The sequence below is a fragment of the Theropithecus gelada genome, chromosome 2 (genome assembly GCF_003255815.1).
Source record: "Theropithecus gelada isolate Dixy chromosome 2, Tgel_1.0, whole genome shotgun sequence".
Lineage (NCBI taxonomy): Eukaryota > Metazoa > Chordata > Mammalia > Primates > Cercopithecidae > Theropithecus > Theropithecus gelada.
In genome coordinates, this window is record NC_037669.1 from 158,629,164 (window position 1) to 158,646,648 (window position 17,485).

General features: G+C 44.3%; 1 protein-coding gene across 1 annotated transcript in view; it reads right to left on the reverse strand.

The window, feature by feature from the left end:
* BFSP2 (beaded filament structural protein 2) overlaps nucleotides 1–17,485 on the reverse strand; it is a 66,387-nt gene that overhangs the window by 1,497 nt on the left and 47,405 nt on the right. Inside the window, exons 5-6 of the mRNA XM_025376121.1 lie at nucleotides 6,476–6,607; nucleotides 921–1,141 (exon numbers count right to left, since the gene is read on the reverse strand). Coding sequence (XP_025231906.1) covers nucleotides 921–1,141; nucleotides 6,476–6,607 — 353 coding nt within the window. The remainder of the gene's footprint in view (nucleotides 1–920; nucleotides 1,142–6,475; nucleotides 6,608–17,485) is intronic.

The following is a 17,485-nucleotide window of genomic DNA, read 5'->3' on the forward strand; positions in this document are numbered from 1 at the left end:
TTTTTTTTTTTTTTTTTTTTTTTTTTTTTTTTTTTTTTTTGCTGCTGCCTCTTCTCTCCCACTTCTGGCCATGAATGAGGATGTGATATTTGGATCTGTGGCTGGCATGTGGTAACAAAGATAAAAAGCCAATGTTATCACGGTATGTTAGAAAGATGAAAAAAGCTTGAGTCCTTACCGAAATCTTTGAACAGCCTAGATCACCTATTTCTGGGACTCTTAAATAAATGGTTTACACATCTTTGCTAGTCAGAGTGTGGTCTGTGGAGCAGCAGTATAGTCACCCCCTGGGAGCTTGTTAGAAAGGAAGACTCTCAGACCCCACTGCAGATGTACTGAAGCAGAATCTGCATTTTAAAAAGATGCCCAGCCGGGGTGTCACGGCTCACACCTGTAATCCCAGCTATTCTGGAGGCTTAGGTGAGAGGATCACTTGAGCCCAGGGGTTTGAGTCGAGACCAGCCTGGGCAACACAGCGAGACGAGACCCTGTATCCCCGCACCCCCCCCCCAAAAAAAGATGCCCAGGGTTTTGAGTGCACATTAGTTTCAGGAGCACTGGTTTATAGCCTCATTAATTAGGTTCTATTACAAACAACTGAAACATTCCTAACAGCTATTATGTACATCCTAGGTATACACATGTGTGTGAATGTATGTGTGTATATATGTACGCATACGTGTGTATATATACATACATAAATATGCATACATATAGAAAATGTATTAGTATGTGAATATATATTATATATATAATTTGTATGTGGCTAGGAAAGGAAGGACACAGCTAGGCTGTGGGAATGGGTGCCTATGTGAGAGGAAGTCTGGGGTGATTTCTTAAATACTTCTACAGTGTTTGGAAAATAATTATTTTTAAAGCCATGAATATGCATCCCTTATTGACGCAGAAGCGAGGCTTACCTGCTCTCCTCCCTGTCCAGCAGGGCGTGGTAGGACGCCACGTCCTTCTGCAGCTGGCACTTGCGGGCCAGCAGATGCGCGCGCTCCTGTTGCTGCTGCTCCGCCTCCGCGCGGATCTCGCTGAGCTCCGCCTCCAGCCTGCCGACCACAGCGCCCAGGTTCTGGAGCTCCATGTCATGCCAGTGCTTGGCATCGTGCAAGGTGTTCTCCAGGCCTCGTTTCTGCAAAAGAGCGAACCTGGTCCAAACCCGAGGACGACAGGCCGGGCCCTTGAAGAGAGAGGTGTGCAGAGCAGTGGCAGGGGCTGGTGGTAGCCTGGACTATTCCCCCTGTGGCAGGGACCTTGCCAGTTATGGAGGCTGACGGGGGTTATTATTCTTAGTGGCTCCGTGGCAAAAATAAGGAATCCCACTCAGGTCAGACTGTCGATTAGTCTGATTGAATGATCTTTTTGATGGGAGAGAGGGTGAGGGAGGTGAAAAAGAGAAGGAGAGAGGGAGGGAGAAAAGAAAGGGGGTGTGAGAGAGGAGTGGAGCAAGAGAGAGAGGGATTGAGAAAGACAAATGGGAGGCAGCTTGCAGGTGTTTCTTCAAAGAAATCTTGTTCTCCGGGGCTTTTTCTTCTGATTTTTTCACTCCCCGGGGGACCCCTTCTCCCTGTGCTGCGGAAGCCCCATCCATCATTTGGCTAGAATCTCCTCCAGCATTCTTTCCCAGATCACTGTCCTCAGAATGAATGTCTCTGGCCTTTATATACTCAGCATTTTCCCCTTTGGTGTTTTAGTAGCACATTTTTGCCTATCCCTTTTCCTCTGCCGTCCCCTCACTGTGGGCTCCCCAGTGCCCACCCTGAGCCTGCTTTTTTTCTGAGCAGCGCGTCCTAGGTCTATGTTGGTCTCCATCATACTCATGATTTGAACAGTCGTCTCCAGGCCACGTCCTGCGTTGGTAATTCCACCACCAATCTTTCCTTCAGTAGCTATGGACCTGCCACTGAACTTCTTACTGGAAATATATACTCAGACCTCACATCAAGGTGTCCAAAATGAAGCCACTGGCTGCCTCCTGAACCTGCTGGCTCCTCCTAGTCTAAGCTTCAACTGGTGAACCCATGTGAGCTAGAAACTGGGGAAAGATGTGTTCCTGCTTTCCTTCGTTCTCTTCTTCCAAATGCAACCATCACGGCTTCCTGTATATTATGAGTCCTGCTTCTTGTACCTCTTGAGAAGTTTTCACATTATGCAGCCACCATGGCCTGGGATTGGAAGCTTGTCACCTCTCACCTGTGGTACCCTCAGTGGCCTCTTAGCTCATCTCCCCACCTCTAGTTCCTCCTCTTCCTGAGTTCCACACACAAATAGCCACAGTGCTCTGTCGAAAGCCTAAACCTGGGCCTGTATCTCCTCTGCTTAAACTCCATTGATGGCTCCCCAGGGCCCCTAATACAGCTCACACAGCTGGCCCAGTATCTTTCCATCTTTATCCCCACCCTACGGCAGCATCAACACTTCCAGTCTTGGAGTTTATTTGGTCTGTGTTGTTTCCTCCACCTGCACCATGCTCCTCCATTCCTTCCAGCATCCTCACCTCACTCACTCCTACTCATCCCCAAGTCCAAGCTCAGAGGTAATCTGCCCCAGGAAGCTGTCTTTGAAACTCCTCTGCTGCTACCATCACCAAGCTAGGTTAGGAGACCCTCTGTATTTCCATGGCTCCCCAAGCTCATGCATGCTCTTAAACTTACCACAGTGGGCTAAGCTTGCTTATGGGCATGTCTCTTCCACCAGATGGTGAGACTTGGAAGGAACCAAGTCTGTTTAGTCCCAGCACACAAGTCAGGGCCTGGCACAGAATAGGTTCTTGGTATGTGTAGGTTGCCCTGGATGATAGCACTTGTATTATGGTTACACTTATTGCAATACCTGTGTCTCCCCATTAGACTGGAAACTTCGTTCTTCTCATCTTCCCATGCACCATGTCCTGAAGACTACAGAGCTGATCAATAAACCCCTTTAAAAAGCTATGTCTGTGTTTAACATTTTCTAATAGTTTCATTTATGGTTCGTCTATCCTTTAGCATCTGGCTTTTTAATATAACACACACACAAAAAAACTTTCTAAATTGGATTTAATTAAATTTTGATGAAACAAGATTCTGTACCCTGCCCTCCAGGAGGAGATTTTTTACACCCTTATGACCACTGTGGATGAAATAGAAAATTCTTTGTCATGACACCATCTTAAATCATGACTGCTATTTAAATCTTCTTAATTCCACAGGATATGAGAATGTTGAGTCAGATTCTCATCTACCTGAGGCATATTTGTAAGAGGCAAAATGTGATCACTAGAGAATAAATCTAGATCAGTGTCTGGTCTACGGTTATTATTTAATAGAATCTGAAAACCTTTCTATAGCAGTGAGGATGCAGAAATGGCCACCTTGACTTTGAGCATCATTTGTTCCAACCTCCCTGGGTTTTCTTTCTTTGTTTATACATGAAAGTACTTAATTTGTGACTAGTTATTGTTGACATTGGATTTGTAACATCTGTGATTTGGGAACACGCTTCACAGAATCATGGTTGGATCATCTGTCTGTAGTTTTTCTCCATCTTCTAGATGAGTTCTTCATGTGGCCTGAGGTTTTTCCTTGGTGACTTAGGACCCACTGCCAACAGGGCATTCACTGGAACCCCAGCCAAAGGTTATATGTGTCTTCCATCTTAACCTTAAAGTCCAAATCCAGCTTCCCTACCGAAGTCCCTGATACTCTGGCAGAAAGAGAATGCCTGGTTCTCCCGGAGATGCTTGAGCTTGAGCGACTATGACCAGGCTACTGCTGCAGGCAGCACGCGGGCTCGGTCAGCCACACAGACAGCACCAGCAAACAAACTGAGGTCACAGAAGCACGCTTACTCTGCAGGTCTCTAGAGATTTGAAGGACTTTCTAGAATTGCAAAACCCTCCAGAAAGTAAAAGAGTGACCTTCTGTGACTTCTGGCCTTGAATTCCATTCCTGATTTGAGTTGACTGGACACAGAGTTCAGCAGGTCTCAAGTACCATTATTCGTGCCTAGCTTCCAATGCAAATAGTGCCTTATTGGCAAAGGGGGCCGAAAGTCTCGCCAGCTTGGCCGTCTGAAGTTTATGTAAGCTGTGGGGGCCTTTTGTGTGCACAGATCGCTCTGACTGAGAATAACAGGAATGGCTGGATGAACTTCCTGTATCTGAAAACTGTAGGAGAGTTTGTTACCTATTTTGTCCCAGTGTATGCTCCTCACCGTGGCTGCAAGGCCCTGTGACCAGAACAGTAATCTACCAGAACCAGCAGGGAACAGAGCAGCCTGTTCTGGGCCATGGGCATAGAAAGAATGCCACTACTCTGAAGCTTTCTGGTTGAGAGTGTAAATTCTTTTTCCATTTTTTCCCAATAGTTAGGACCATGGGTTGAAGTGAGGTGACCAGGTGGCTGGTGATGCCAACTTGGAGTTACTATTCTAGTAGTTAGTATAGCAATTTTATATGATAATTAATAATAGATGGCATTTATTGACTGCTCACTAAGTGCCAGGCACTGTGCTGAGGGCTTGACATACATTATCAATCATCTCAATGACATTATGAGGTAAATTCTATTACTATCCTGACGTGGCTCACACTTGCATTGGCAGCTGCAACAATTATCTCCACTCCACAATCGCTTTCTCAATGTGACCTTGCCATTGTCTCATCAAGAGGTTGAGTTTATTTCTCTCCCCGTTGAATCTAGGATAGTCTGGTGACTGCTTTGACCACTAGAATGTGGTGTAAGTGATGTGCAGAGACTTTCAAGCCCAGGTGTTAAGAGGCCTGGTAGCTTCTGTGCTCACTCAGGTGCTATATCAGAAGTTTGACTATGTCAGGCTGTCAGGGTATGAGGAGGTCTAAGCCGGCTACATGGAGCGGTCACAGGGAGAGAGAAAGGAGATGCACAATGGAGTCACCAGACAAGCTAAGTGAAGAAGTCATTTTTGGGTGTCCAGCCCCAGCAGAGGCCACATGATACAGAGGAGTTATCCCTGCTGAACTCTGCCTAAATCACAGAATGAGAGAAGAAGTGATTCACTGTTGTTTTAACCTACTGAGACAGTAGAAGATATGACAGTCAAAATAGATCCTTACTTTACAAGTGAGAAAATGAAAGCTCTGCTCAGTCACACAGCTAGTGAGTGAGTAGAGCACCCACCACGAAGTCTACCCCCTGACTCCCTGACACCCACAGCAGGGGTGCCGTCTCCCACCTGCCACACCCTCACATTTATATCAGCTCCTCCCCGGAAGCCACATTAACTCCTTGGAGCCAGGGACCGTATCTAATTCATTTTATGTTCCCAAAGCACTTGGCACAGTTCCAGGAACTAGCAAGTTCTCAAAGTAATGCTAAAAGTCAGAAGAGCGTGCTCATGTGCATCCACACCTTGGATCCTCCTAGAATCACTGAGAAGTGGGCTGGGCTGTGACTGTCATACCCATTTTGCAGAAGAGTAAACTGTGGTTCAGGGATTTGCCTATTTACCCAAGGGATAAATGGAGGAGCTGAGCCCTTCTGACTCTATTGCTCTTGATTTTCCTCCCCTCAGATCCCCAGATCTTTTTCTCCTACATGCTTGCACTGACCTACATCCTATCATGCACCTCATTGACTCCAGGCCATCTCAGCTGCACAAGGATTACATGGGCCAACCTTTGATTTGCACCAACAAAGCTGTAGTTAGAATAGTGCAAATGACCTCCTGGAGGGGACGTCTAAGAAGAGCTGTGTTTAACACCCAAATAGAACTTCAGTCCATCCCAGAGGTCAGAGGGTGGATTGCTTCATTATTAATACATTTTATTGATTATTTTAACAATATTTTAATCAATAATAATTAATGATAAAAGAGATGTGCTTGCAAATCACAGTGAGTCTGAGAGCTTACTAGATGTCTCAGGTTGGGTTCTCCAGAAGCAGAGCCTGAGTTAGGGATCCTGGAACTCGCAAATCATTAAGGAGTACTCTCAGGAAAAGGGAGAGTGAGGAAAGCAGGACAGGGCAGAGGAAGGCACTAAGCGAGGATGTGGTCTCCGGAATCTGGCTACAGCCTGGTCCTATGGAGAGCTCTACAGAATGGAGCTAGTTCCATGTTGAAGCAAGATGGCTGGGCTTTTAAAACCCCCTCTCAGTCAGAGCTGAGGGCTGGCGGGGCAGGGCCTAACTTCCTGGGCCAGGTGTCCTCAGTGTGGGTAAGGGCAGGTCTCTGGAGCAGTGGGGCACCTGAAAAGGCTGTGGATGTTAACAGCCAACATTTATAGCAGCAGCCTGGTAAGAGAGATTTCAGGGGGGCACTACAGTGTCTATTGCACGTGCTGTGATTCAGTATCTGATGATCCTTGAGAGTCAGAAGACATTTCAGGCCTCAAAACTCATGCTGTGAGATGGGAATCCCCTGGAAACTATGGTCCATAATACTGGAATTTGACAGTAGACAGTTAAAATTAGCACAGGGATGCCAGGTCTTTCCTTGGCCCACTTACCAGGGCACGTAAGGATTCTGTCTCAGCCTGGAGGCTCTGGACTTGGCACGAAGTGTTGTGTAACTCCACCCTGAGGGCAGCTGCCAGCTTCTCTTCCTGGGTCTGGGACACGTGGGCCACCTCCGCCTGTTGCTGTGGAGAGTCAGGTCTCAGTATGAGCGGGGAAGATCAGGAGCTGAGCCCATCCTTCCTTCCTAGCCTTTCTAATCACCACTCCACTGCCTCAAACCAGAGGAAACACAGCTGTCACATGGAAACATCTTTTTTTTTTTTTTTTTTTTTTTTGAGATGAAGTCTCGCTCTATAGCCCAGGCTGGAGTGCAGTGGTGCGATCTCAGCTCACCGCAACTTCCTCCTCCTGGGTTCAAGCAATTCTCCAGCCTTGAGTAGCTGGGATTACAGGTGCCTGCCACCATGCCTGGCTAATTTTTTTTTTTTTTTTTTTTAAATATTTTTAGTAGAGACAGGTTTCACCATGTTGGCCAGGGTGGTCCTGAACGCCTGACCTCAGGTAATCCGCCCGCCTTGGCCTCCCAAAGTGCTAGGATCACAGGCATGAGCCACTGCGCCTAGCTGGAAACATCTTTTTTTTAAACAGGTCCCTTCACCAACTTGTATACAAAAATGCATTTATTTTGAACATACGATGCGTGCAAATGAAATATAATTCAAAAGATTTCCTACAGACTATATAGAAAGTCTCCTTTTCTCCCATGTCCTAATTACCCAGTTCTCTTGTTTCTAGTTTCTTATTCCTCTTTCCAGAAATAGTTTATATGTTTATAAATATGTATTATCCCCTCTTGCTTTGGTACTTAATATATCTTAGAAATTATTCTATATCAGTATATATTAGGTTGGTGCAAAAGTGATTGCAGTTTTTGCCACTACTTTCAATGGCTGAGACGGCAATTAATTTTGCACCAACCTAATAGAAATCGAGTACATTCTTTTTAGCGGCTGCACAGTGTTGTCTTGTTTGGAAGGGCTGCAATTTATTTAGAAGTCTCTGCTGGTGGACACTCAGATTGTTTCTAGTTTTTCTTTCCCTATTACAAACAATGGTGCAAAGAAACAGCTTAGATCCCTTATTTTTCATACAAGAGCATGTCTTTGAGAAAGTAGTTCTTGTAGTAGAACTGCTGATTAGAAAGGGTATATGTTTTTAATTTCGGTGAATAGTGGCAAGTTTCCCTTCGGAAAACTTGAAATCCGTTTCAGCATTGTAAGACAGTGCCAGTTGTCCCATACCGCCCTCCAACAAGGAGTTATCCAACTTGATCTCTGTCAATCTGACAGTCCCTGTTTCCTTGTGAAAACCATATGTCTAGCCACAACTGTGAAACTGTGACCCAGACATAGGGAAGCTCTGTGCTTTTAACCTTCTCCCCAGAGCAAGATGGACAGAGTCAGATCCCTCCCTATATATTCAGGGGAGCAGGTCATTGTCACTCCTCTTTTGTGGGGAAAAGATGAAAAATAGGAGATCATCTCCAGTTTCTTTGATGCAGTCTGATAGAATGCCACCTAGCCAAGAATGTAGGAGGGAAAAAACTCTACTTTCCTAGGTTACGGTTTTCTGGAATTACCATTTTTACCACATATGAATATTTATTTACAGAATAATCCAAAGATAATCCAATCTAATGAACTGGCTAGAAACCCCAAGTTGAGGCGGGGTACAGTGGCTCACGCCTGTAATCCCAGCACTTTGGGAGGCCGAGGTGGGTGGATCACCTGAGGTCAGGAGTTCGAGACCAGACTGACCAATATGTTGAAAACCCATCCCTACTAAAAATACAAAAATCAGCCGGGTGTGGTAGCGTGAGCCTGTAGTCCCAGCTACTCGGGAGGCTGAGACAGATAATTCTTGAACCCAGGAGGCAGAGGTTGCAGTGAGCCGAGATGGCACCACTGCACTCCAGCCTGGGTGACAGTGAGACTCTGTCTCAAAAAAAAAAAAAAAAAAAAAAGAAACCCCAAGTCAAGAGGCTCATAGCTCAGTAGTGGCACCTCCAATTCTTACTGTTTGAAGTATTTATGGAGCCCATAGAATGACCATTAAAGGCTTTGAAGCAGCTGAAGGAGAACAGAAGCCTTGGACCCAGCTCTGACTGGTTAGCCAACAGCTTGTGGCCCTAGGCCATCATTCAGCCTCTCAGAGTCTCAGTTTTGCCCACGGAACACAGACCACAATGAATGGAGAATCATACTCATAATCATATAATGACTCTGTCCTGTGGTCGCTATGAGGCTTCCAGCAGATTAAGCATGCTGAAGCCTTTAGAACCCTAAAAGCATGAAAACACTGGCTGTATATATTTTCCAAATGTAAAAAGTAATAGTAGCCAACAAACAACTTTTATTATTTAATAGTTAAATAACAAAATGGTAATAGTTAAATGCTACTATGAAGAGTTAAATATTTAGTAACAGTTAAATAGTAATAAATACGACTACTAATAACGAATATGTATTAGGCACTTACTCTGTGCCAAGCACCATGTTAAAAGTTTTAATCGATTATCTAATTTAATCTTTACAACCCTATGAAGCAGATGTCATTATTATCCTCATAGAAAACTGAGGCACAGGGAGATTGAGTTGTTTGCTGAAGATTATATGGCCAATGAGAGACAGAAACAGGATTCAAGCCCAGCAGCAGACCCAGAAATGTGCTCCCAACCAGTATTTAATGCTGTCATCTCCACCAATCTACCAATTTAAGATCCCTAAAATTGGAGGTATCTTCCCCCAAACTCAGGTGGATCATTCTGAAGTATACTCCTTATCTTCCACATTCTTAAGATCAGTACCCCAGTTTTTCTCCCCTGTTTGGGGTTGGGGTCCTGGTCACATGGGCTGTGTAGGTGGGTGGGAGGCAGGAGGTGGGGCATCCTGGAAGGCAAATGGAGTCAGGCAATGTAGCTACAGAGGGTGGCGGGGAGCAGTAGCGAACTAGAACTGGCTCCTAACAGCTCACAGGAGCTGATTTTTAAATTTCCAGGCATGTTGTTAGCTGACGGCTAAACACAGCCATCATTAGAAATTAAATTATATTGCTACTGGCCAGGCGCGGTGGCTCACGCCTGTAATCCTAGCACTTTGGGAGGCTGAGGCGGGCGGATCACGAGGTCAGGAGATCGAGACCATCCTGGCTAACCCGGTGAAACCCCGTCTCTACTAAAAATACAAAAAATTAGCCGGGCGTGGTGGCAGGCGCCTGTGGTCCCAGCTACTCGGGAGGCTGAGGCAAGAGAATGGCGTGAACCTGGGAGGCGGAGGTTGCGGTGAGCCGAGATCGGGCCACTGCACTCCAGCCTGGGCGACAGAGCGAGACTCCGTCTCGGGGGAAAGAAAAATTATATTATTACTGGTAACTGTAACATAGGTGGCTAATAGGTAGCCAGTCAGACATGAACAGGGCAGGAGAGGCACCCCCGCAACCAACTAAGAATGTCAGGCGACCATCAGGTGATGGTCAGGTGGTTGTTAACTGTCTCTCTAAAATAGTAACTTGTCACAGCTGGCAGGGAAAAGCAGTCTCCCTAAAGATAGAAAAAAACCTGAAACTGGTGATCAGCAACTTCCTGATAAGATCTCAGGAGCTAGGCAAGTGAGCTCAAGCATGCACACTAAGAGGCAAAATGGCAGAGTTAAACTGGTATATGACCTCCTAGGGGCATTCAGCTGGTAAGAGAAGAATGCCTCAAATGAGCATGTGTACAACTCCAGTAAACACACTGCGCATGCTCCCCTCCAAAGTGCTAGCAGGCCATCGCATATGCGGACACCCCGCCCCAAGGGTGGAATCAGGGGAGAAGGGACACAAGATCCCAGAAGCATGCCAACGTTTAAATCCCCAAGTCAAAAGGTCAAACCGCACACTTGTCTTTCAAGTTGCCTGCTGGGCCCTCTTCCAAGTGTATTTCCTTCCTTTGGTTTCTGCTCTAGAGTTTTTTGTTTTGTTTTGTTTTGAGACGAAGTCTTGCTCTTGTCCCCCAGGCTGGAGTGGGATGGTGTGATCTCAGCTCACTGCAACCTCCGCCTCCCAGGTTTAAGCGATTCTCCTGCCTCAGCCTTCCGAGTAGCTGAGATTACAGGCGCCTGCCACCGCACCTGGCTGATTTTTGTATTTTTAGTAGAGAAAGGGTTTCTCCTTGTTGGCCAGGCTGGTCTCGAACTCCTTAACTCAGGTGATCCTCCGGTTCAGCTTCCCAAAGTGCTGGGATTACAGGTGTGAGCCACCGTGCCCAGTCTCTGCTCTAGAGTTTTTAAATAAACTTTCACACCTGTTCTAAAACTTGCCTCAGTCTCTTCTGCTTTATGCCCCTCAGTCGAATTCTTTCTTCTGAGGAGGCAAGAATTTAGGTTGCTGCAGACCCCCTACAGATTTGCCACCGGTAACAAATAAGTGAGTGACTTTTTGCTTAATCGGAAATTAGTAATCAAGCATTTTTTGTAGTCTGATTTTGTGATACTATTGTTGATGATAGAATTATTAAAAAAATGGTTGGTGAATTTTCCAAGAAATAGCAAGTCATGCTGAAGTTATAGGTGTAATTGAAATAGCAAAGTATTTTGTCTTAAAATTTGTGTTACCTCTAAAATTATATATATAAAAAATCAACGGAAATTGTTACATTACCCTTAAGTAGTACTGTGAATTTGATTGGCACATATATACATATACATATATTTCACCCAGAAAGCAGCTGTGAAACATTTGCCATCACTCCATGGGGAAGAGCCAGGGAAGGAATGGAGGCAACTTTCAAAGCCTTGGTGGGCAGGTCTGGTGTAAAGCTGCTGGCCAAGGCTATAGCCACAGTCCCTCACATGATTTGTCCCCTCTCAATCCAGTGAATGGCTTCCGTGATACTTACTGGTCTCTTGGCTGAAACACTATGTCTTAGTTTCATTAGCAAAAATACTGTATTTAAGTGTTTCTCAAATGTTCTTGGACCACCGACCGACATGGTTTTTCACACTATCTTAATACTCATTCATACTATTTTTATTTAAACCAATTCACTCTTTCTTTACAAATAAATGTGTTTAAAATGGAAACGGTAGGTTAGTTATCTGCAAAATGTAGGTTAGTTTAAAATGGAAACTGTAGTTTAAATGAGCATCAGCATCACCTGAGGATCTTGTGAAAATGTGGGCTGTGATGCAGGGGATCCTCAGTACGGCTCAGAAATCTGCACTCCCAGGTGATGCCTGGTCCATGGAAGCAAAATTCTAGATCTCTACAGAAACCAATGAAACAGTATCCCTTGCAGTGCGTAGAGGATAACTAAAAAATTAACAAAATTATAACAAACCACTGTTATTAAATTCCAGCTACTATTGATTGCCAAGCTGCTAAGTCCTGAGTCCTGTTTTCTCTTTGTGGAAAGGGGAGATAAATAAGTACAACAGAGGTGTTAAAGACCTTCCAGCACCTAACAAAGGCTTTCTTCTAGTTTAAGACTGAAAGAGCAAAAGAATGTAATTTGATCACTACAAGTTTTAATGTCACTGTGTTCCTTCTCAAATCATCTCACCGCAAGAGATACTTCCCACTTAATTGCTTTAACACACCTCGAGTAACCACTACTAAAAGTAATTCACCTAAAAGTATTACACATTTTCATCCAATGGCTTTTTAGATTTGTGCTTTCTGGTTATTATAATTCTATTTCTGTTTCCATTTCAACCCTGTGCCTCCAGATTTCTTCTCATAGACCAAATAGTAGGTGTGTCATCCAGCCCCTGAGGATAGGAAGGTGGGGCTGTGTTTTGTTGCCCAGTGTAGTTGTCAGGGTGTGTGGTGAAATTCAGATATGTTGATCCCCAGGCTTTGAAACTGCACAGGACCTGAGCTGCCCATGTTTGCACTCCAGCTGCGTGGGAGTGCAATTACTTCTGGGGCAGGACAGCATGTCCACATTTTGAAACATAATAAAGATTTTCAAATTTCAAAAATTTCAAATTAAATTAGCATGTTTTTGCACATGAAGGATGTAAGAAGAGAAAAGCAATGTGTTCTGAGTAAGTAATAATTAACTATTTGAGGGTCTGACTCTTGAAGATAGAAATGAGGACTTGGAAAGAGGAAAAGAACATCTCCAAGTCCAAGCCTGACCCACTTTGCTGATTAGGATGGCCATTCCTAAACACGCCCTTGGCAATGACCCAGAACTGAGAGAAAGGCTACCTTGCAATGTGAGGGGAAGGTGAGTGTTTAGGAGGAGAGAGAGTGAGGAGAGAGAATGATGATACTTCCTGGTCTTTGAAATTGCAAGTGCATTCTCAGCAGATCATGGATCCAAATGAGCTGTCTGCCTCGTGTGTCTTCTGCCTTTCACTGAGCAGTCGCTGTGCAGGTTTGAGCAAGTCACTCCAGCACTCTGTTTTTTGCAACTGGTGATCAATTGCTTTATATGAGCCTTGTTCTACTGCAGAATGCAGCTACCTGCCTTGGCTCTTAAGCACTTTTCAGATTTCATGAGATCATGCTAATCTCATCATGCTGTTCATGGAGAAAGGTCAACAATGGTCCCGTGGGAATACAGAGGTTCCCTATCTTGTTTCATAGAATAATCCCGCAAGGAGGGCACAGACCCTTGGTTTGAAAAGCTCCCAACAGAAGTCTGGCATAACTTTTAGCCCCTCAGGACAAAGGCCTCTCCAACCTCACATTCCACAAGATGTCACTTATTTATTCTTGAAAAAGAAATCAGCTGGGCATGGTGGCTCACATCTGCAATCCCGGCACTTTGGGAGGCCAAAGCAGAAGGATCACTTGAGGCCGGTAGTTCAAGACCAGCCTGGGCAACATAGTGAAACCCTGTTTCTGCAAAAAAATCTTTTTTAAAAACCAAATTAAGGTCCCCCCATTCATGTGGTCTGTCCAGTTCAAACTGGCAGTTAAGAGTGTGGATTCTGGAGTCAGATGTGTAATTTGAATCCCGGTGTTGCCACTTTCTAAGTGTGTAATTTTGGGCAAATTACCTAACCTCTCTGTGCTTCAGTTTCCTCCTCTATAAAATGCTAAAATCACAATACCTCTCTCATGTTGGGAAGATTAAATGAGAACATACTTGTCAGGTGCTTAGAACCCTTGGTAGGTGCTCCATAAAAGCTTGGCTGGCTCTGCTTTTGTGGAAAATTTCATCCTGCCTTGCAGAAGAGTAGCCTTTCTACCCATTTCTTGCCTCCCACAGGTACACCAGCCAACATCCACACTGGACTGTGGGTTCCTTGTTTACAGGAACAACTTCTTACTCACCCCTCTGCCCCTTTTGGGGACCTAACATAGCTTTTTACACCTAGAATGTGCTCAATAATATTTATTGAAGGTCTACAATATAGGCCAGGCACATGCTAGGAACTAGGGAAGAAGAGAAGGATCTACTAGGAATAGAAAGAGATCAAATCTCCTTTTCATTAAGAGGATCAGCTATCGTTATTATAACAGTTGTAAGTCATTTTACAGTTATGTGGTGTCATTTGTTATTTAGCTAAGGCTAGCTTTTGACAGGCAGCACACACTCCCGACCTTCCTCAGCCAGATGTGGGATTTATTTGGGAGAAGGCTGGATGCCATCCAGTCTACACTAGCGACATGGGCTCTCCTCGGCAGGGATTAAAAAGAAGTGCACGCCTCACTCAATGAAACTTTAACACTGGCAGACAAGCTGGCCCGGCTAGGCTGCAACAAGTTTCTCCGTGAGTTTATACAAGAACTGCCCAGCTATTGAAGCTGCTGTTTGAGTGTAGGACCAATTCCCAGCCTCTGTTGAAGCTGCCAAACAAAACACAGAGGAGCAAATGGCTTTGTGACCTTGCTGCCTCCTTGGTAATAAGTAAACTCATCCTCTTGATAAAATCAGCCGAAAAGGCTCAGCAATGAGTCTAATTCTAAAGAGAAAAATAGATTTTTCTATTATTTTATTTTGAGACAGGGTCTCACTCTGTTGCCCAGGTTGGAGTGCAGTGATAAGATCATAGCTCACTGCAGCCTTGACCTCTTGAGTTCAAGCAATTCTCCTGCCTCAGCCTCCTGAGTAGCTAGGACTACAGTTGCATGCTTCCACACCTGACCAATTAAGAATTTTTTTTTTTTTTACAGATGGGGTCTTGCTATGCTGCCCAGGCTGGTCTCAAGCTCCTGACCTCAAGGGATCCTCCTGCCTCAGCCTTCCAAAGCACCAGGATTACAGGCATAAGCCACTGTGCCTGGCCAGTCCTTACACTTTTTATAGGAAAGATCTATTAAAAAATATCTAAGATATGCTTTGAGATCAGCACAATCGGGTAGCCTGGGATGAGCATTCTTTGAAGTCAGGGACTTCAGGAACCATAGCATCAAGTCAGGGCCTTGTACCTGGTTTGTCCTTGACAAATGGATTTTGAATGAATGAGTGAGTAGAGATTCCTTGGTAGAAGATGTAAGAAAGAGGTTGCAATGTTGGGTGATGCCCTATGTAGGTACCCAGATACTGGTAGTCAACCAGTTGTGAGTTTAAACGCACACTATAAGAAGATAAGGGCCTGAGAGAGCCCTCTACAATGTCTATGTTTTTTTGTTTGTTGTTTTGAGACAGAGTCTTACTCTGTCACCCAGGCTGGAGTGCAGTGGAGTGTTCTCGGCTCACTGCAATCCTCCACCTCCCGGGTTCAAGTGATTCTCATGCCTCAGCCTCCCCAGTGGCTGGGATTACATGTGTGCCCCACCACACCAGGTTAATTTTTTGTATTTTTAGTGGAGACGCAGTTTCACCATGTTGGCCAGGCTGGTCTTGAACTCCTGACCTTAAGTGATCTGCCTGCCTTGGCTTCCAAAAGTGCTGGGATTACAGGAGTGAGTCACCACACCCAGCCTGTGTGTTGTCTTAACTAGAGAAAAGAATAGGCAGAGTAGGCAGTACCTACCTCAACAAGACAGTCTTTTGGTTTTTCCTTTTAAAATCTACTCTGATTCTTGATTCTCCCCATTCTCTTTGCAGCCGCACCAACTGGTATATGCTACTATAGCGTACAACTACAGTAACCAAAATGGGCAAAAGATATGACCTGCTAGTACACACAAAAGTAATTTGTAAGAAATGCATTTTAACCCATAGTATTAGCAAAGATCACAAAGTATTGGTGAAGATATGGGGAAATGGACACTCTCAAATATTTCTGATGGAAATGTAAATTGTTATAATCTTTGTAGAGAGTAATTGGCAGTATTTATCAAAACTACCAATGCACACACTTTTGGGGCCAGCAATTCCATGTCTATAAGTTCATTTAACAGATACAGATACATTTCTATGTTTGGAAATGAGAGGTATACCATGTTAGTGACTAGTTTCTTCTAATAGCAAAAGATTGGAAGCCACCCTCAATGCCCAGCAGCAGGGAACAGGCTAAACAAATTCTGAGGCATCTGTTAGCTAGAACAGAGGTTACAACTTTTTCTGTGACTAGCTACATAGTAAATGTTTTAGGCTCAGCAGGCCATATGGTCTCTCTTGCAACTATTGAACCCCGCTTGTGTAGTGCAAATGCAGCCATAGACCATATGTAAATGAATGTGATGGTCATGTTCCAATAAAACTTTATTTGTAAACAGAGGCAATGGGTCAGATTTGACTTGTGGGCCAGAGTTTGCTGCCCCCTGTGGTATGATATCATACAGTCATAAAGCAGTATGTTCTGAATACTACTTGTGTAAAAAGACAGGAAAGAATAGGTACATATTTCTTTGTATACGGGTAAAATGTTTCTGAAACGATATACAAGAAAAGGATAACATTGATTGACTCCCATAGAAAAAAATGGTGGCTAGCACATGGGATGGGTAGAACTTTTCATTGTATATCATTTTGTATGTTTTGAATTTTGAACTAAGTGAGTATATTATCTATTATACATGTTGAAATAAAAGTAAATTTAAAAAGACATAAAAGCAAACAGGGACCCTTTTGTGAAGCTCTCTGTGAGATACAGAGATATAAAGATGCTTGGGGATCCCTGTTCAGTGTTTGCCTCCAGCACACTGGGCTACAGCCATGGCTTATTTCACTGAAGAGCCCTCAGGGAGTCCAGCCAGCTCAGCACCCAGGAGCCTCTGGATCACAGATGCTGTCAGGCATCCTGCTTTTGCTGTTCCCCTGGAAAGGAACTTCCCCAGGTGGTTAACATGGCAATATCACAACAGGTCATCTTATAGTCTAGAGTCAGAGTGGCAGTGCCTGTTTTAATCCAGCTACGTATATCTTAGAAAATATTGACTCTTGTTGGCAAAAGCAAGAATAGAAAAGGTCTAGACAGAGTAGCCTGTATAAAATGTCTGTTTACAGGGAAAATTATTGTTTGTAAGTGTAGATGACATGGAGACATACTATTCAAGGTTTCTAGTCTCCTCGTGGGTAAATCTAGACCTATGCTGTACCATAGAGTAGTCACTAGTCATCTGTAGCTGCTTAAATAAAAATGAAATATAATTAAAAGTTAGTTCCTCAGCCTTATTTATTTATTTATTTTTGAGACAGAGTCTCACTCTGTTGTCCAGACTGGAGTGCAGTGGTGCAATCATAGCTCACTGTAACCTCGACCTCCTAGGCTCAGGTGATCCTCCCATGTCAGCTTCCCAAGTAGTTCCCATGGGACTACAGGCACATGTCACCACACCTGGCTAATTTTTGTATTTTTGTGAAGACAGCGTTTTGTCATGTTGTTTAGGCTGATCTTGAACTCCTAGGCCCAAGCGATCTGCCCACCTTGACCTCCCAAAGTGCTGGGAATATAGGCATGAGCCACTGCTCCTGTATAACCCCTTGTGGCCAGTAGCTACCATACCGGATTGCTGCGTGGATCATAGAATATGCCCATCATGGCACTATTTCAGTTAGATGGTTCTGCATTAGACGATCTTGAATGTTTCTTTTGGCCCTAAGACTATCAACAACCAGAAACCTCACAATTCATTTCAATCTATTCACTTCTCTTCATTCTTAATAGTTTGCACAA